This window comes from Tachyglossus aculeatus, chromosome 4 (assembly GCF_015852505.1).
Source record: "Tachyglossus aculeatus isolate mTacAcu1 chromosome 4, mTacAcu1.pri, whole genome shotgun sequence".
NCBI classification, from domain to species: Eukaryota; Metazoa; Chordata; class Mammalia; order Monotremata; family Tachyglossidae; genus Tachyglossus; species Tachyglossus aculeatus.
The window spans coordinates 6248010-6268826 of record NC_052069.1 but is presented as its reverse complement, the minus strand read 5'-3'; the positions used below and the strand labels follow the sequence as shown (position 1 = coordinate 6268826).

Below are 20817 nucleotides of genomic sequence, written 5' to 3'. Positions count from 1 at the left end.
AAGCTCTCTTTTTGCTTCTCCCACTCCCTTCTAAATCACCCTTGCACTTGGATTTCCTTTATTCACCCCACAGCACTTATGCCCGTATCTGTAATTTATTCATTTATCTTCAGTTCTGTCTCCCCTTCGAGACGCTCCCCACTTCTAGACTGTGAGCCCGTTGTGGGCAGGGATAGTCTCTGTTGCTGAACTGTACTTCCAAAGCACTTAGTACAGTGCTCTGCACACAGTAAGCGCTCAAGAAATATGACTGAACGAATGAGTGAAGCTCGGTCTTGGTGGGGAACGTGTCTGCTGACTCTGATGACTGTGGTAATTGTTAAGCATTTACTATGTGACAAACAATGTATTAGGCGTCAGGGTAGATAGAAGCTACCTGACTACATGTTTTGTTTTGTTGTCTGTCTCCCCCTTCTAGACTGTGAGCCTGCTGTTGGGTAGGGACCGTCTCTATATGTTGCCGACTTGTACTTCCCAAGCGCTTAGTACAGTGCTCTGCACACAGTAAGCGCTCAATAAATATGACTGGATGAATGAATGAATCAATTTGGGTTGGACTCAGTCCCCGTCCCGCATAAGGCTCGCAGTCTTCATCCCCATTTTCCAGAGGAGGTCGCAGAGGCCCGGAGAAGTGAAGTGACTTACCTAAGGTCACCCATTCGTTCAATCGTATTTATTGAGCGCTTACCACCCTGCCGACAAGCGGCGGAGCCGGGATTAGAACCTAGGCCCCTCCGACTCGCAGGCCCGGGCTCCATCCGCTAGGCCACGTTGCTTCCCTCCTCTCGTTCTCCCGTTATATCGTCCAGTGCTCCGCGCAGAGTGAGCGCCGGACGGAGGGGGAAACGGACAACGACCGAACCGGAGCGGACGCGAGGTGAGAGACGCCCCGAGGAAGAGCCGAGGAGCACGTACCCTGCCCGCAGGAGAGCGGTTAGTGACAGACTGAGCAGAAGACAGACCGGACGAGACGGGATGTTGGGGAGGGTTAGTGGACAGTTTGTCGGGAGCTAGTCTGGTGGCCGTTCGGTCGGCAGGTGGGACGCGTGCAAAGATTTTCGGAGACGGCAAGTTATCGTACAGGCCTGCGTTATCATAAAGCGCTTCTTCGCCCGAGCTCCTGCTTCGGAGGGTAGGAAGGTCGGCCGCCGGCTCCCACTGAAATACACACAGCCGGGCCGGCGGTCAGTCAGTCGGGCCGTCGGGAGAAAGCACGGAGGGGAAAGAAGGCGCGGGAGGGAAGGGAAGATCCGCACCCGGACCTCGCCAGCCACCACGGGTTCGGGCAACTTCGGTGAGTGACGGGTGGGAAACGACCACAGCCGTCGTGGTACTTGGGAAGCGCGCTTAGCACAGTGCCAGGCACAGAGTCAGCGCTTAACCCACGCCATAATTATGCTGTGCCAAGTGCTGCGCTGAGCGGCGGGGGAGAGCCGGGATCGGGCACAGATTCTTTCGCAGGTCTATGGGGAGGGAGAATAGACGCTTGGTGCTCGTTTTACAGAGAAGGAAACTGAGGCACAGAGCAGTTAATTGACTTGTTCAAGGGCACACGAAAAGCAAGATGCTGAGCTGGAAATAGGAGGCAGGTCTCCTGACTTCGTCTTGCACTCTGAGGAGGAGGAAGTGATGGAGGAGGAGGAGGAGGAGGAAATAGAGGAGGTGGAGGAAAGAAGCAGCCCGGCCTATTGGATGCAGCTCGGACCCGGGAGTTGGGAGGACCTGGAATCTAATCCCGGCTTTTCCATGTGTCTGCTGGGCGACTTTGGGCAAGTCGCTTCGCTTCTCTGGGCCTCAGTTTCCTCACCTGGAAAATGGGGATTAAGAGTGTGAGCCCCATGTGGGACAGGGACTGTGTCCAACCTGATTACCCTGTGTCTATCCAAGTGCATAGTGCAGTGCCTGACACAGAGTAAGTGCTTAACAAATACCGCAATTATTATTATTATAGAATTACAATTACATTCAGTAATAATAATAATTATTAAATATAATTATAAGTGCTTACTATTACTACTCCTACTAATTGAGACTCATACCAATCCCCACAGAGTTTATGAAAATATGCTTCATACTGTACTATTTCTCCTATCCCGCAAATGCTCTGAACGCCTGTCTCCCCCAAATTCCTTGTAGGCAGGGATCACATCTACTGACTCTATTTAAACTGTACTTTTCCAAGCACTTAGCACAGTGCACTGCACCACAATAAGCACTCAGTACATACCACTGACTGATGGATCACTAACAGGTATAATGGTGCTTATTAAACGCTTACTGCGTGCAGAGCACTGTACTAAGGGCTTGGGAAAGTACAATCCAACAATGCACTTGGATCCGGACTCTTTAAACACTTGATATTCACTTCTCCCTCAGCCCGATAGCACTCATCAATTGATCAATAGTATTGAGAGGCAGCATGGCTTAGTGGAAGGAGGTTGGGCTTAGGAGTCAGAGGTCATGGGTTCTAATCCTGACTCCACCACTTGGCAGCTTTGTGACTTTGGGTAAGTCATTTCACTTCTCTGTGCCTCAGTTACCTCATCTGTCAAATGGGGATTAAGACTGTGAGCCCCATGTGGGACAACCTGATTGCCATGTATTGACCCCAGTGCTTAGAACGGTGCTTGGCACATAGTAAGCGCTTAACAAATACCATCATTATTATCATTATTTCTTTTGTGCTTACCACATGCAGAGCACTCTGCTAGCCACTCAAGAGAGTATGACGAGATAGATACTATCCCTGCCCAAAAGGAGTTTTCAGTTTAGAAGGAGATAAAGAAAAATAAATTAAAAATTTAATTTTATTTGGTGGAGCATAAATCATCATTAATTGTAAAAATAAATTACAGACATGGACAACTCGAACTTAACATGTCCACAAGAGAACTCCTTATCTTCCCACCCAAACCCTGTCTTCTCCCTGAGTTTCCCATCACTGTAGATGGCACCACCATCCTTCCCGTCTCACAAGCCCGTAACCTTGGCGTCACCCTTGACTCCTCTCTCTCATTCCACCCACCTATTCAAAACATCACCAAATCCCGTCGGTTCGTCCTTCACAGCGTGGCTAAAATTCACCTTTTCCTTAAACTGCTACTACATTCATCCAAGGCCTTATAAAAATAACGATAGCTTTTATTAAGCGCTTACTATGTGCAAAGCACTGTTCTAAGCGCTGGGGAGGTTACAAGGTGATGAGGTGGGGCTCACAGTCCTCATCCCCATTTTACAGATGATGTAACTGAAGCACAGATAAGTTAAGTGACTTGCCCGAAGTCATACAGCTGACAATTGGCATAGCCGGGGTTTGAACCCATGACCTCTGACTCCAAAGCCCAGGCTCTTTCCACTGAGCCACGCTGTTTCTCTTATCTTATCCCGCCTTGCTGACCTCCCAGCCTCCTGTCTCTCCTCACTCCGGTCCCTACTTCACTCTGGCCTGGATCATTTTTCCACAAAAACATTCAGTCCGTGTTTCCCCACTTCCCAAGAACCTCCAGTGGCTGCCCATCCACCTCTGCAATGACCAGAAACTCCTCACCACTGGCTTTAAAGCACTCAATCGCCATGCCCCTTCCTGATTTCCTAAAGCACACTCTGCCCCTCTAATGCCAACCTCCTCACTGTACCTCGACCACGTCCGTGCCACCATGGACCCCTCGCCCACGTCCTGCCTCTGGCCTAGAATGCCGTCCCTCTTCATAGCCAACTGGCCATCACTCGCCCTGCCTTCAAAGCCTTATTAAAATCCCGTCTCCTCCAAAAGGCCTTCCCCATCTAAGCTCTCATTTCCCCTTCTCCCACTCCCTTCTGTCGCCTTTGCACTCAGATTTTCAATCAATCAATCGCATTTATTGAGCGCTTACTGTGTGCAGAGCACTGTACTAAGCACTTGGGAAGTACAAGTTGGCAACATATAGAGACAGTCCCTACCCAACAGTGGGCTCACAGTTTTCATCCATTATTCACCCCCAGCACTTGTGTCCAAACCTGTAATTTATTAATTAATATCAATGTCTGTCTCCCCCTCTAGCCTGTAAGCTCCTTGTAGGTAGGGAACATAATAATAATAATAGCATTTATTAAGCGCTTGCTACGTGCAAAGCACTGTTCTAAGCACTAGGGAAGTTACAAGGTGATCGGCCTGTCCCACGGGGGGCTCACAGTCTTAATCCCCATTTTCCAGATGAGGTAACTGAGGCACGGAGAAGTGAAGTGACTTGCCCAAAATCACACAGCTGACAATTTGCGGAGCTGGGATTTGAACCCGTGACCTCAGACTCCAAAGCCAGTGCTCTTTCCATTGAGCCATGCTGCTTCTCATGTCTACCAACTCCATTATATTTTACTCTCCTAAATGCTTAGTGCAGCGCTGAGGGGAAGCAGCCTGGCATAGTGGCTACAGTCCAGGCCCGGGAATCAGAAGGATCTGAGCTCTAATCCCGGTTCTGCCGCTTCTCTGCTGTGTGACCTTGGGCAAGTCACTTCGCTTCTTTGTGCCTCAGTTACCTCATCTATAAAACGGAGAGGAAGACTGTGAGCCCCACGTGGGAACTGGGTTTAACCTAATTAGCTTGTTTCGATCCCAGCCCTTGACTCAGAGTAAGCGCTTAACGAATACCATCATTCATTCAGTCATTTCAGTGCACTGCACACTTTGTGTGCTCAATAAATATGACTGACTGAGGAGGAGGAGGCCTCCTCCTCCAGGAGGCCTTCCCAGACTGAGCCCCTTCCTTCCTCTCCCCCTCGTCCCCCTCTCCATCCCCCCATCTTACCTCCTTCCCTTCCCCACAGCACCTGTATATATGTATATATGTTTGTACATATTTATTACTCTATTTATTTATTTATTTATTTATTTATTCATTTATTTATTTTACTTGTACATATCTATTCCATTTATTTTATTTTGTTAGTACGTTTGGTTTTGTCTCCTCCTTTTAGACTGTGAGCCCACTGTTGGGTAGGGACTGTCTCTATATGTTGCCAATTTGTACTTCCCAAGCGCTTAGTACAGTGCTCTGCACACAGTAAGCACTCAATAAATACGATTGATGACGATGATCGTTGATGATGATGATGATGACTGATATATCGATAAGTGCTGTGGGGCCTTACTGTCCACCATTTTCCCTTTCTGAAATATGTTTTCACATAGCTGGGAGGCCTTCCCAGACTGAGCCCCCTCCTTCCTCTCCCCCTCTTCCCCCTTTCCATCCCCCCCGCCTTACCTCCTTCCCTTCCCCACAGCACCTGTATATATGTATACATGTTTGTACGTATTCATTACTCTATTTATTTATTTTACTTGTACCTATCTATCCTATTTATTTTATTTTGTTAATATGTTTTGTTTTGTTCTCTGTCTCCCCCTTCTAGACTGTGAGCCTGCTGTTGGGTAGGGACCGTCTCTATATGTTGTCAACTTGTACTTCCCAAGGGCTTAGTACAGTGCTCTGCACACAGTAAGTGCTCAATAAATATGATTGATTGATTGATTGTTTTATATCTCTCCCCACCGAGGGCTCCTTAAGGGCAGGGATCACGTCTTCCAAATCCGTTAAATGGCACTCTCCCCAGCCCTCAGCATAGTGCTTTGCACACACTCGGCATTCAATAAATAGCATCTATTGATTGACCGACAGTGCTTGGCATATAGTAAGTGCTTTACAAACGCCATCATCATTATTATTTTTAGCAGTTGATGATAAATTAGGCTCCACCAATTTTTCAAATAGTCTTTCCATTACCTGACCTACTTTTACCTTTATTTTCAAGCACCCTGAGGAGTTTGGTTAGCATGGGTGGGAACAAACAGGTGAAGCCTACTTTTACATCAGAGGCTGGGCTTCCTTCAGTGATTAAAAGACACTGCTCCGCACACAGTAAGGGCTCAATTAAAATGATTGGATTTTGACTGACGGATTACCAGGAGGAAGTGGGGTGTCATGGAAAGAGCACAGGGCCGGGAATCAGGAGAAAGGATCTAATCCCAACTCGGCTACTAGCATGCTATGTGAACTGTCAAGCCACTTACCCTCTCAGGATCTTAAGTTCCTCACATGTAATCCAGGATTATACCCCTTTTACACACTGTGGGATATGGAATGTCCTGATTTGATGCTCTCATAATGATATTAATAATAATAATAATAGTATTTAAGTGCTTACTCTGTCCCAGGCAGAGGGCTAGAATTGGATACAAGCAAATCGGGTTGGCCACAGTCCCTGTCCCACATGGGGCTCATGGTCTGAATCCTCCTTTTACTCATTTCAGAGTTTAGTGGAGAGTTTAGCACGTAATAAGACCTTCATGAAAGCATCACCATCCTTCTGATTGTGTTGACGAATCCGACTGATAGATTGTGGCAGAGTCTTATCAGCTTCCAACAAACTGCGGACTCTTCCAGCTCCCTTAGCCTGAATGCGGAGGCTGAGGAACAGAAGATTCAGACTTCCTACCTTGCAACAAATAATAATACTAATTACAGTACTTGTTAAGCATTTACTATGCAATAATAATAATAATAATAACAATAATTGTGTTATTTGTTAAGCACTTACTACATGACAGCCACTGTACTAAGCGCTGGAGTGGACCCACGCAATCAGGTTGGATGCAGTCCCTGTCATTCATTCAATCGTATTTATTGAGCACTTTCTGTGTGCAGAGCACTGTACTAAGCGCTTACCACATGGGACTCAGTCTCAATCCCCATTTCCACTAAGCAGAGGGCTTTAGTGGGAAGAGCCCAGGCTCGGGAGTCAAGAGATCGTGGGTTCGAATCCCGGCTCTGCCACTTGTCAGCCGTGTGACTTTGGGCAAGTCACTTCACTTCTCTGGGCCTCAGTTACCTCATCTGGAAAATGGGGATTAAAAGGGTGAGCCCCACATGGGATAACCTGATTACCTCATGACCCGTGACTCCAAAGCCTGTGCTCTTTCCACTGAGCCAACCTGCTTAACACCATTATTATTATTATTATTGTAAGCGCTTAAGAAGCACAATCAATATCCAGCGCTTAGAACAGTGCTTGGCACATAGTAAGCACTTAACAAATACCATTATGATTATTATTATTTTACAGATGAGGCCACTGAGGCACAGAGAAGGAAAATGACATACCCAGGGCCACGGAACAGACAAGTGGCGGAGCAGCGGTTAGACCCTATGACTGTCTGAATCCTAGGCCCGTGGTCTATCCACTACGCCGTGCTACGTCTCTAGTGCCAAGCACTGTTCTAAGCGCTGGGGTAGATACGAGTGAATCAGGATGGACACAGTCCCCGTCCCACCTGGGGCTCAGCCTCTTCATCCCCATTTTACAGATGAGGACGCTGAGACTCAGAGAAGTGGAGTGGCCCAAGGTCACACGGCGGCAGACGAGTGGCGGAGCCGGGATTAGAACCCAGGTCCTTCTGAGCCCCAGGCCCGGGCTCTGGCCGCTAAGCCAGGCTGCTTCTCGAAGAGGAGGCGTTCCCCCCACTACAGAGGACCCCCTCACCGATCCGTTGATGCAGGGGACGTCGTCATAGTGGAGAGCCGTTCCGCTGGGGCAGGCGTAGCCGTTGGAAGCGCTTCCCAGGTAGGGATTCGTGGAAATGACTCGTCGGTTCATAAAGCTGAAAGATAGATAGAAAATCCTTCGCTCAGTCCTTCCATCGGACTTCCTGAGCGCTTCCTGTGTGCAGAGCACTGTACTGAGCGATTGGGAGAGGACAGTAGAACGAGGAGCAGATACGTTCCCTGCCCACGAGCTGACAGTCTAGAGACGAGGAAGCAGCGTGGCCTAGTGGCTAGAGCCCGGACCTAAGAGTCAGAAGGTCATGAGTTCTAATCCGACTTCACCAGTGTCTGGTGAGTGACCTTGGGCAAGTCACTTCTTGGTGCCTCGGTTACCTCATCTGTAAAAAGGGGATTAATAATAATAATGACAATAATAATGGCATTTATTAAGCACTTACTATGTGCAAAGCACTGTTCTAAGCACTGGGGAGGTTACAAGGTGATCAAGTTGTCCTACGGGGGGCTCACAGTCTTCATCCCCATTTTACAGATGAGGGAACTGAGGCACAGGGAAGCAAAGTGACTTGCCCAAAGTCACACGGCTGACAATTAGCAGAGCTGGGATTGGAACCCATGACCCGTGACTCCAAAGCCTGTGCTCTTTCCACTGAGCCACGCTGCTTAACAAACACCATTATTATTATTATTGTAAGCGCTTACGAAGCACCTCAATATCCAGTGTTTAGAACAGTGCTTTGCACATAGTAAGTGCTCAACAAATGCCATCATCATCATTATTATTACCATCATTATTAATAAGCTCCTTATGGGCAGGGAACGTGTCTGCTGATTTTCATTCATTCATTCATTCAATTGTATTTATTGAGCGCTTACTGGGTGCAGAGCACTGTACTAAGCGCTTGGGAAGTACAAGTTGGCAACATATTGAGACGGCCCCTACCCAACAGCGGGCTCACATGCAGAATGATGTTGCATTCACCCCCTGCTTAGAACAGCGCTTGGCACATAGTAAGTGCTTAACAAATACCATCATTATTATTGTTTTGCCAAGTGTGGCCTCTGGAACCCCCGCTCCGTTTTAAGTAAGATCCCTTTCATCCTGGACCTTTTCCTTTCCAGTTCTCTGCTCCTCCTCGCCCTAACTGAAACATGGCTGTCGCCGGACGACACGGTCTCTTCTGCTGCTCTCTGCAGTGCAGGCCTCTTCTTCTCCCACTCCCCCAGACTCACCGGAAAAGGAGGAGGTGTCGGTTTCCTTCTCGCCCCCCAATGTCGCTTTCGCACTATCCCTCCTCCCCTTTCCCTTTCCTTCCCTTCCCTTCCTTTGAAGCCCACATTATTCGCCTCTACCACCCCCTCCAGATTATTGTAGCCGTCATCTACCGCCCTCCGGGCCCCACTTCCAACTTCTTTAACGACTTTGACCCCTTCCTCACATTCCTTCTCTCCTTCTCCATGCCCACTCTGATCCTCGGAGACTTCAATATCCACATGGATATCCCTAACGACTCCTCTGCCGCTCGCCTTCTATCTCTCCTTGACGCTGCCAACCTCTTCCTCCACCCCACCTCACCCACTCACCAACTTGGTCATACCCTCGACCTCATCATCTCCTACCGCTGCACTGTGTCCACCCTCACCAACTCTGTAATCCCTCTCTCTGATCATAATCTTCTCACCTGCCTCCTCACTCACACTCCTTTCCCCTGTAAATCCGTATTACTCCCTCACAGAGATCTCCGCTCTCTGGACCCCACCCATCTTTCGGAGCGCCTCACACCCCACCTCGCCGCCCTCTCCTCTCTACCCAGGCTTGATGATCAGATTACTGCTCTCAACTCTACCCTTTCTACTCAGCTAGACTCACTCGCTCCCTTTACCCTTCGCCGCTCTCGCACCACTAACCCACAGCCCTGGATCACTGCCACTGTCCGCCTCCTTCGCTCTTATGCTCGAGCTGCCGAACGCTGCTGGCGAAAGTCTAAACACCATGCCAACCTCGTTCACTTCAAGTTTATCCTTTCCTGCCTTAACTCAGCCCTCTCTTCTGCCAGACAAAACTATTTCTCCTCCCTTATTGACACCCATGCCCATCACCCCCGCCAGCTCTTCCGTACATTCAACTCCCTTCTCAGGCCCCCGGTTCCTCCCCCTCCTCCTTCCCTCACCCCCAACGATCTGGCCTCCTACTTCATTAACAAAATTAAATCCATCAGGTCCGACCTCCCCAAAGTCTCTTCCCCCTTTTCTCCAACCCCCCGGCTCTCAACACTCTCTGCTACTCTCCCATCCTTCCCAGCGGTATCCTCAGAGGAACTCTCCTCCCTCCTCTCAAATGCTACTCCGGCCACCTGTGCTTCTGACCCCATTCCCTCTCATCTTATGAAATCTCTCGCTCCATCCCTTCTCCCCTCCTTAACTTCCATCTTCAACCGCTCACTCTCCACTGGTTCCTTCCCCTCTGCCTTCAAACATGCCCATGTCTCTCCCATCCTAAAAAAACCCTCTCCTGACCCCACCTCACCTTCTAGTTATCGCCCCATCTCCCTCCTACCATTCCTTTCCAAACTCCTTGAACGAGTTGTCTACACGCGCTGCCTAGAATTCCTCAACAACAACTCTCTCCTCGACCCCCTCCAGTCTGGCTTCCGTCCCCTTCATTCCACGGAAACTGCCCTCTCAAAGGTCACCAATGACCTCCTGCTTGCCAAATCCAACGGCTCCTACTCTGTCCTAATCCTCCTCGACCTCTCAGCTGCCTTTGACACTGTGGACCACCCCCTTCTCCTCAACACGTTATCTGACCTTGGCTTCACAGACTCCGTCCTCTCCTGGTTCTCCTCTTATCTCTCCGGTCGTTCTTTCTCAGTCTCTTTTGCAGGCTCCTCCTCCCCCTCCCATCCTCTTACTGTGGGGGTTCCCCAAGGTTCAGTGCTTGGTCCCCTTCTGTTCTCAATCTACACTCACTCCCTTGGTGACCTCATTCGCTCCCACGGCTTCAACTATCATCTCTATGCTGATGACACCCAGATCTACATCTCTGCCCCTGCTCTCTCCCCCTCCCTCCAGGCTCGCATCTCCTCCTGCCTTCAGGACATCTCCATCTGGATGTCCGCCCGCCACCTAAAGCTCAACATGTCGAAGACTGAGCTCCTTGTCTTCCCTCCCAAACCTTGTCCTCTCCCTGACTTTCCCATCTCTGTTGACAGCACTACCATCCTTCCCGTCTCACAAGCCCGCAACCTTGGTGTCATCCTCGACTCCGCTCTCTCATTCACCCCTCACATCCAAGCCGTCACCAAAACCTGCCGGTCTCAGCTCCGCACCATTGCCAAGATCCGCCCTTTCCTCTCCATCCAAACCGCTACCCTGCTCATTCAAGCTCTCATCCTATCCTGTCTGGACTACTGCACCAGCCTTCTCTCTGATCTCCCATCCTCGTGTCTCTCTCCACTTCAATCCATACTTCATGCTGCTGCCCGGATTATCTTTGTCCAGAAACACTCTGGACATATTACTCCCCTCCTCAAAAACCTCCAATGGCTACCGATCAATCTGCGCATCAGGCAGAAACTCCTCACCCTGGGCTTCAAGGCTGTCCATCACCTCGCCCCCTCCTACCTCACCTCCCTTCTCTCCTTCTACTGCCCAGCCCGCACCCTCCGCTCCTCCACCACTAATCTCCTCACTGTACCTCGCTCTCGCCTGTCCCGCCATCGACCCCTGGCCCACGTCATCCCCCGGGCCTGGAATGCCCTCCCTCTGCCCATCCGCCAATCTAGCTCTCTTCCTCCCTTCAAGGCCCTGCTGAGAGCTCACCTCCTCCAGGAGGCCTTCCCAGACTGAGCCCCTTCTTTCCTCTCCCCCTCGTCCCCCTCTCCATCCCCCCGTCTTACCTCCTTCCCTTCCCCACAGCACCTGTATATATGTATATATGGTTGTACATATTTATTACTCTATTTATTTATTTATTTATTTATTTATTTTACTTGTACATTTCTATGCTACTTATTTTATTTTGTTGGTATGTTTGGTTCTGTTCTCTGTCTCCCCCTTTTAGACTGTGAGCCCACTGTTGGGTAGGGACTGTCTCTATGTGATGCCAATTTGTACTTCCCAAGCGCTTAGTACAGTGCTCTGCATATAGTAAGCGCTCAATAAATACGATTGATTGATTGATTGATTTTGGGCAGGGAATGTGTCTGTTCTAACGTTGTATTGTACTCTCCCAAGTGCTTAGTACAGTGCTCTGCCCGTAGTAAGTGCTCAATAAACACAGCAGACTGGATGACAGTGCTCTGCACACAGTAAGCGTTCAATAAATATGACTGAATGAATGAATGACATGATCAGGTAACTGAGGCCCAGGGAAGTGAAGCGACTTGCCCCAGATAACACAGCAGACACAGGGCAGGATGGGGATTAGAACCCAGATCCTTCTGAATCCAAGGTCCGGGGTCTACCCACTAAGCCACGCTGCTTCTCAAATTGCCCCACCCTAATCACAACCTGCGGACGTTCATCACTTGTCTGTTTGCTTCATCATCAATCGTATTTATTGAGCGCTTACTATGTGCAGAGCACTGTACTAAGCGCTTGGGAAGTACAAGTTGGCAACGATTACTTGTACTGATGTCTGTCTCCCCTTCTAGACTGTGTGGCTGTTCTGCTCAGAGACTGCCCCTATTGTGGTACTGTAATTAATTGATTAATTAATGATGGCATTTGTTTAGCGCTTACTATGTGCCAAGCACTGTCCTAAGCACGGGGGGGAGCATACAAGGTAATCAGGTTGTCCCACGTGGGGCTCACAGCCTTCATCCCCATTTTCCAGATGAGGGAACTGAGGCCCAGAGAAGTGAAGTGACTCGCCCAAAGTCACACGGCAGCCAAGTGGCGGAGCCGGGATGAGAACCCACGACCTCTGACTCCCAAGCCCGGGCTCTTTCCACTGAGCCACGCTTTCCCAAGCGCTTAGTAAAGTGCCCTGCACACAGTAAGTGCTCAGTCAATAATAATAATAATGACAATGATGGCACTTATTAAGTGCTTACTATGTGCAAAGCACTGTTCTAAGCGCTGGGGAGGTTACAAGATGATCAGGTTGTCCCACGGGGGGCTCACAGTCTTAATCCCCATTTTCCAGATGAGGTAACTGAGGCCCAGAGAAGTGAAGTGACTTGCCCAGAGTCACACAGCTGACAATTGGCGGGGTCGGGATTTGAACCCATGACCTCTGACTCCCAAGCCCGGGTTCTTTCCACTGAGCCACGCTTTCCCAAGCGCTTAGTATAGTGCCCTGCACATAGTAAGTGCTCAATCAATAATAATAATGATGACAATGATGGCACTTATTAAGTGCTTACTATGTGCAAAGCACTGTTCTAAGCGCTGGGGAGGTTACAAGATGATCAGGTTGTCCCATGGGATGCTCACAGTCTTAATCCCCATTTTCCAGATGAGGTAACTGAGGCCCAGAGAAGTGAAGTGACTTGCCCAGAGTCACACAGCTGACAATCGGTGGGGCCGGGATTTGAACCCATGACCTCTGACTCCCAAGCCCGGGTTCTTTCCACTGAGCCATGCTTTCCCAAGCGCTTAGTAAAGTGCCCTGCACATAGTAAGTGCTCAATCAATAATAATAATAATGGTAATGATGGCACTTATTAAGTGCTTACTATGTGCAAAGCACTGTTCTAAGCGCTGGGGAGGTTACAAGATGATCAGGTAGTCTCACGGGGGGCTCAAAGTCTTAATCCCCATTTTACAGATGAGGTAACTGAGGCCCAGAGAAGTGAAGTGACTTGCCCAGAGTCACACAGCTGACAATCGGCGGGGCCGGGATTTGAACCCATGACCTCTGACTCCCAAGCCCGGGCTCTTTCCACTGAGACTTGACTGAATGAACAGGTTAGAGGTTGGCCCGTCTGGGGGAATCTGGGCGGGGTAACCGAAAGCGAGCGGGCCCCTTTTAGACTGTGAGCCCACTGTTGGGTAGGGACTGTCTCTATATGTTGCAAATTTGTACTGCTCAAGCGCTTAGTACAGTGCTCTGCACATAGTAAGCGCTCAATAAATACGATTGATGATGCTGCTGAGCGGGCAGACGTACCAGAAGGTCTGTTTGGCCGTCTGAATGACGTTGGCGGTCATCTCCACGTCGATGTAGTCGTAGTGCAGGGCCCCGGGGTCCGTGGAAGAGCCCGTCTCGGCCAGCAGAATCCCAATCCACCGGCCCATGTCCTCCGAAGTCGGGGCCTGCGCGCGGAAACGACAGACTGGGATTGCGACTGCGGCATTCGTAGTCATTTTGAGGATTGTTGCCCTTTTGAGTGACAACATGGGGAAGGCTGAGCTTCACACAGGGTGTCCCGAGGGAATAGGTGGTATTTTGTTGTCTGTCTCCCCCTTCTAGACTGTGAGCCCGTTGTTGGGTAGGGACCGTCTCTCAAGGCTGCCGACTTGTACTTCCCCAGCGCTTAGTACAGTGCTCTGCACACAGTAAGCGCTCAATAAATACAATTGAATGAATGAATGAATGAGAGATTCATTCATTCAATCGTATTTATTTTCCTCTCCTCCTCCCCATCCCCCCCACCTCCTTCCCCTCCCCACAGCACCTGTATATATGTTAATACAGATTTATTACTCTATTTATTTTACTTGTACATAGTTACTATTCTATTTATTTTGTTAATGATGTGCATTTAGCTTTAATTCTCTTTGCTCTGACGACTTGACACCTGTCCACATGTTTTGTCTTGTTGTCTGTCTCCCCCTTCTAGACTGTGAGCCCGTTGTTGGATAGGGACCGTCTCTATCTGTTGCCGACTTGTACATAGTTACTATTCTATTTATTTTGTTAATGATGTGCAGCCCCTTCCTTCCTCTCCCCCTCATCCCCCTCTCCATCCCCCCTCTTACCTCCTTCCCTTCCCCAAAGCACCTGTATATATGTATATATGTTTGTACATATTTATTACTCTATTTATTTATTTATTTATTTTACTTGTACATATCTATTCTATTTATTTTATTTTGTTAGTATGTTTGGTTTTGTTCTCTGTCTTCCCCTTTTAGACTGTGAGCCCACTGTTGGGTAGGGACTGTCTCTATATGTTGCCAATTTGTACTTCCCAAGCGCTTAGTACAGTGCTCTGCACATAGTAAGCACTCAATAAATACGATTGATGATGATGATGACCTAGCTTTATTTCTATTTATTCTAACGACTTGACACCTGTCCACATGTTTTGTCTTGTTGTCTGTCTCCCCCTTCTAGACTGTGAGCCCACTGTTGGATAGGGATCGTCTCAATATGTTGCCAACTTGTACTTCCCAAGGGCTTGGTACAGTGCTCTGCACACAGTAAGCGCTCAATAAATACGATTGAATGAATGAATGAATGAATTGAGCGCTTACTCTGTGCAGAGCACTGTACTAGGTGCTTAGGAAGTACAAATCAGCAACAGATAGAGACGGTCCCTACCCAACAATGGTCTCACAGTCTAGAAGGGGGAGACAGATGACAAAACTAAACAAGCAGACAGTTGAAACAAATAGACAGGTGATCTCACGGTGTTTCCGCCACTGCATGCCCAATCGATCCATCAACTGTATTGATTAACTTCCCCTAGCCCCACAGCACTTAATAATAATAATAATAATAATAAATAATGATAGTAATAATCATAATAACAATATTTATTAAGCACTTACAATGTGCAAAGCTCTGTTCTAAGCACTGGGGAGGTTACAAGGTAATCAGTTGTCCCATGGGGGGCTCACAGTCTTAATCCCCATTTTACAGATGAGGCAACTGAGGCCCAGGGAAGTTAAGTGACTTGCCCAAAGTCACACAGCTGACAAGTGGCGGAGCCGGAGTTTGAACTCACGACCTCTGACTCCAAAGCCCGTGATCGTTCCACTGAGCCATGTTGCTTCCCTATAGATTGGTAATTTCATTTAGTTGTATTGATGTCTGTCTTCCCCGCTCTAGACTGTGAGCTCGTTGTGGGCAGGGATTGTCACTGTTCATTGCTGTACTGTCCTTTCCCAAGCGCTTAGTACAGTGCTCTGCACATAGTAAGTGCTCAATAAATACAACTTAATGAATGATCGAGCATCTACTTGTTGTGAGCATGGCGTAGCGGCTACAGCACTGGCTTGGCAGTCAGAAGGTCATGGGTTCTAATCCTGACTCTGCCACTTGTCTGCTGTGTGACCTGGGGCAAGTCACTTCACTTCTCTGGGCCTCATTTTCCCCATTTGCAAAATGGTGATTGAGACTGTGAGCCCCACGTGGGGCAGGGACCGTGTCCAACCCGATTTGCTTGTATACGCCCCAGTGCTGAGTACAGCAACTAGAACATAGTAAGTGCTTAACAAATACATAATTATTATTTTATTGTTCACATGGTACTCTCCCAAGTGCTTAGCACAGTGGTACTTGTTAAGTGCTTACTACGTGCCAAGCACTGTTCTGAGCACCGGGGTAGGTAAAAATTAATCGGGTTGGACAAAGTCCCTGTCCCACATGGGGCTCACACTCTTAATCCCCATTTTACAAATGAGGTAATAATAATAATAATAATAATAATATTTTTAAGCACTTACTATGTGTCAATCACTGTTCTAAGTGTTGGAGTAGATACAAATTAATCAGGTTGGAGACAGTCATAAATGAGGTAATAATAATAATAATATTTTTAAGCACTTCCTATGTGTCAATCACTGTTCTAAGTGTTGGAGTAGATACAAGTTAATCAGGTTGGAGACAGTCATTGTCCCACATGGGGCTCACACTCTGGATCTCCATTTTACGGATGAGATAACTGAGGCTCAGAGACGACTACTACTACTACTACTACTACGACTACGACTACTACTACTACTACCACTACTATTTGTTAAGCACTTACTATGTGCCAAGCACTGTTCTAAACACTGGGGTAGATACAAGGTCATCAGGTTGTTCCCCACGGGGCTCACACAGTCTTTAATCCCCATTTTACCGATGAGGTGCTAATAATAATGATGGCACTTATTAAGCACTTACTATGTGCCAAGCACTGTTCTAAGCACTGGGGAGACTACAAGGTGATCAGGTTGTCCCAAGGGGGCTGACAGTCTTAATCCCCATTTTACAGATGAGGCAACTGAGGCACAGAGAAGTGAAGCGACTTGCCCAAAGTCACACAGCTGACAACTTGGCAGAGCCGGGATTTGAACCCATGATCTCTGACTCCAAAGCCCGGGCTTTTACAGATGAGGTAACTGAGGCACAGAGAAGTTAAGCGACTTGCCTGAAGTCACACAGCTGACAACTTGGCAGAGCCGGGATTTGAACCCATGATCTCTGACTCCAAAGCCCGGGCTCTTTCCACTGAGCCACGCTGTAACTGAGGCCCAGAGAAGTGAAGTGACTTGCCCGAGGTCACAACAGCGTGGCTCAATGGGAAGAGCCCGGGTTTGGGAGCCAGAGGTCAAGGGTTCGAATCCCGGCTCCGCCACTTGTCAGCTGTGTGACCTTGGGCAAGTCACTTAACTTCTCTGAGCCTCTGTTCCCTCATCTCTAAAATGGGGATTAAGACTGTGAGCCCCACGTGGGACAACCTGATCACCTTGTCTCCCCCCCCAGCGCTTAGAGCAGTGCTTTGCACATACTAAGCGTTTAACAAATGCCATTATTATTATTATTATAAGGGGCAGAGCCAGAACTAGAACCCAAGACCTTCCAGTTCCCAGGCCCAGGTTCTAACCACTAGACCACACTGCTTCTCAGCCATATTAATGTCCGTCTCCCCCTCTAGACTGTAAACTCTCTGTGGGCAGGGATCGCGTCCACCAACTCCATTCTACCGTGTCCTCCTGAGCGCTTTGTTCAGTGCTCGGCACACAACGAGCGCTCGATACACCCCACTGCTCGCGCAATCGCGGTGTGGGACTAATGTCAATAATAACGATGGCAGTCTTTTAGACTGTGAGCCCACTGTTGGGTAGGGACTGTCTCTATATGTTGCCAATTTGTACTTCCCAAGCGCTTAGTACAGTGCTCTGCACATAGTAAGCGCTCAATAAATACGATTGATGATGATGATGATTTTGTAAGTGTTTACTACTGGCCAGGCACTGTACTAAGTGCTGGGGTGGATCCAAGCAAATCGGGTTGGACACAGTCCCCGTCCCACATGGGGCTCACAGTCTTAATCCCCATTTTACAAATGAAGTACCTGAGGCACAGAGAAGTGAAGCGACTTGCCCAAGGTCACACAGCAGACGGGTGGAGGCGGCATTAGAATTTATGACCTTCTGATTCCCAAGCCCAGGCTCTGGCCACCAGACGAAGCGTCGGACGTGCGTGAGCCGGGGGTTTGTGGGGTTGAGGAGTCAGATGATGTGGGTTCGAATCCTGGCTCTGCCACCCGTCTGCTGTGCGACCTTGGACAAGCCGCTTAACTTCTCCATGCCTCAGTGACCTCATCTGTCAAATGGGGATGAAGACTGTGAGCCCCAGGTGGGACAACCCGATTACCTTGTATCTACTCTGGCGCTTAGAACAGTGCTTGGCACATAGTAAGTGCTCAACGAATACCATCATTATTATTCATTCACTCATTTAATCGCATTTACTGAGCGCTTACTGTGTGCAGAGCACTGTACTAAGCGCTTGGGAAGTACAAGTCGGCAACATATAGAGACGGTCCCTACCCAACAAATTCTATTTATTTTATTTTGTTACTATGTTTTGTTTTGTTGTCTGTCTCCCCCTTCTAGACTGTGAGCCTGCCGTTGGGTAGGGACTGTCTCTATATGTTGCCAACTTGGACTTCCCAATTAAACAATCAATCAATCGTATTTGAGCGCTTACTGTGTGCAGAGCACTGTACTAAGCACTTGGAAATTACAAGTTGGCAACATACAGAGACGGTCCCTACCCAACAGCGGGCTCACAGTCTAGAATGGGGAGGAAGTGCTTCCCAAGCGCTTAGTACAGTGCTCTGCACACAGTAAGCGCTCAATAAATACGATTGAATGAATGGATGAATGAACAACGGGCTCACAGTCTAGAAGGGGGAGACAGACAACAAAACAAAACAAGTAGACAGGTGGCTAGAAGGGGGAAGAAGCGCTTCCCAAGCGCTTAGTACAGTGCTCTGCACACAGTAAGTGCTCAATAAATATGATTGAATGAATGAATGAATGAATGAATGAATGAACAACGGGCTCACAGTCTAGAAGGGGGAGACAGACAACAAAACATGTAGACAGGTGTCAAAATCATCAGAACAAATAGAATTAAAGCTAGATGCACATCATTAACAAAATAAGTAGAATAGTAAATAGAGTAATAAATCTGTACAAACATATATACAGGTGCTGTGGGGAGGGGAAGGGGGTAGGGCGGAGGGGACAGGGAGGAGAGGAGAGGAAAAAGGGGGCTCAGTCTGGGAAGGCCTCTTGGAGGAGGGGAGCTCTCAGTAGGGCTTTGAAGGGAGGAAAATCATAATTATTGCTTTTATCAGATAAGCCAGGCCCCGAGGGGAGGCCCGGAGCCTCTCGCCCGCTGAGGGAAAAAGCCCGATGGCAGGGGGGGGGACCATGAGGGGTTGAGGGGGGACTGGCGAGGGTCACCTCGAGGACGGCCACTTCCTGTCCGTGGCGCAGCAGGCGGAAGGCCAGAGGGTGTCGGGGGTCCAGGCCGGGGGCCACCTGGGCGCCGCGGAGGGGGAGGGCGGCCAGGTGGCTCTTGAGGTCGGTGCGGTCCTTGTGCAGCAGCAGGCGGCCGTCCTTCAGGCGGGCCCAGCGCTCCCGCCACCGGTGGTTGGCCAGCACGTTCAGGTAGCCTGCGGGACCCAACAGCCACACGCCTCAGCTCACCGCACCCACCGAACAGGGCCCCATCTGCAGCGCTCTGCACACAGCGGCGGCCGCTCAATAAATACCACGGACGGACTGGCTAATAATTCTGGGCTTTGGTACGCGCCTTCTGTGTGCCAGGCCCCTCCTTCCTCTCCTCCTCCTTCCCCTCCCCACGGCACCTGTAGATATGTATGTATGTTTGAATGGATTTATCACCTATTTATTTATTTTATTTGTACATATTTATTCTATTTATTTTTATTTTGTTAGTGTGTTTGGTTTTGTTCTCTGTCTCCCCCTTCTAGACTGGGAGCCCACTATTGGGTAGGGACTGTCTCTATATGTTGCCGACTTGTACTTCCCAAGCGCTTAGGACAGTGCTCTGCACACAGTAAGCGCTCAATAAATACGACTGATTGATTCATTCTGTCCCGATGGTCCTTACGGTGTTTTGTACATGGGCAACACACCAAATGCACCATTGAATGGAGGAAGGAATAAATAGGGCGCTCAAGCGCTCAATAAATACGATTGATTGATTGATTTTGTTAATTTGTTAATATGTTTTGTTTTGTTCTCCGTCTCCCCCTTCTAGACTGTGAGCCCACTGTTGGGTAGGGACTGTCTCTATATGTTGCCAACTGGTACTTCCCAAGCGCTTAGTCCAGTGCTCTGCACGCAGTAAGTGCTCAATAAATACGATTGAATGAATGAATGAATACTAAGCGCTGGGGTGGACCCAAGCCAATCGGGTTGGACGCGATCCCTGTCCCCCTTGGGGCTCACAGCCTCAATCCCCATTTTACAGATGGGAAAACTGAGGCCCAGAGAAGTGAAGAGACTTGGCCAAGGTCACTCAGCAGACAGGGGGCGGAGGCAGGATTAGAACCCACAACCTTTTGACTCCCAGGGCAGGGCTCTATCAGATAGGCCACGCTGCTAGACTGTAAACTCACTGTGGGAAGGGGATGTGGCCATTTATTGTTCTATTGTGCACTCCCAAGTGCTTAGTACAGTGCTCTGCACACAGTAAGCACTCAAAAATACTAATAATAATTTCAATTACGATATCTGTTAGGCAATTACTATGTGCCAGGCACCGTCCTAAGCACCAGGGTGGATACAAGCAAATCGGGTTGGACACAGTCCCTGTCCCACATGGGGCTCACAGTCTTCATCCCCATTTTACAGATGAGGGAACTGAGGCACAGGGAAGTCAAGCGACTTGCCCAAGGTCACCCAGCAGACATGCGGTGGAGGCGGGATTAGAACCCAGGGCTCCCAGACCTGGGCTCTACTCACTGCACCGTGCTGTTTCCTAAAGGGAGCCCAAGGGCTGTTTTATTGCTCTAGTGTCCTCTCCCAAGCGCTTAGCCCAGTGCTGGGCACAAAGTAAGTACTCTGTTCACAGGAGCGG

At 48.9% G+C, this 20817-nt stretch overlaps 1 protein-coding gene across 2 annotated transcripts in view; it reads right to left on the bottom strand.

Moving 5' to 3' along the window:
* AFAP1 (actin filament associated protein 1) overlaps window positions 1-20817 on the bottom strand; it is a 222025-nt gene that overhangs the window by 22043 nt on the left and 179165 nt on the right. Inside the window, exons 10-13 of one of the 2 annotated variants that reach the window (XM_038745078.1) lie at window positions 19173-19384; window positions 13651-13796; window positions 7516-7633; window positions 916-1158 (exon numbers count right to left, since the gene is read on the bottom strand). In XM_038745078.1, coding sequence (XP_038601006.1) covers window positions 916-1158; window positions 7516-7633; window positions 13651-13796; window positions 19173-19384 — 719 coding nt within the window. The remainder of the gene's footprint in view (window positions 1-915; window positions 1159-7515; window positions 7634-13650; window positions 13797-19172; window positions 19385-20817) is intronic. The other variant, XM_038745079.1, reaches the window with a different exon arrangement.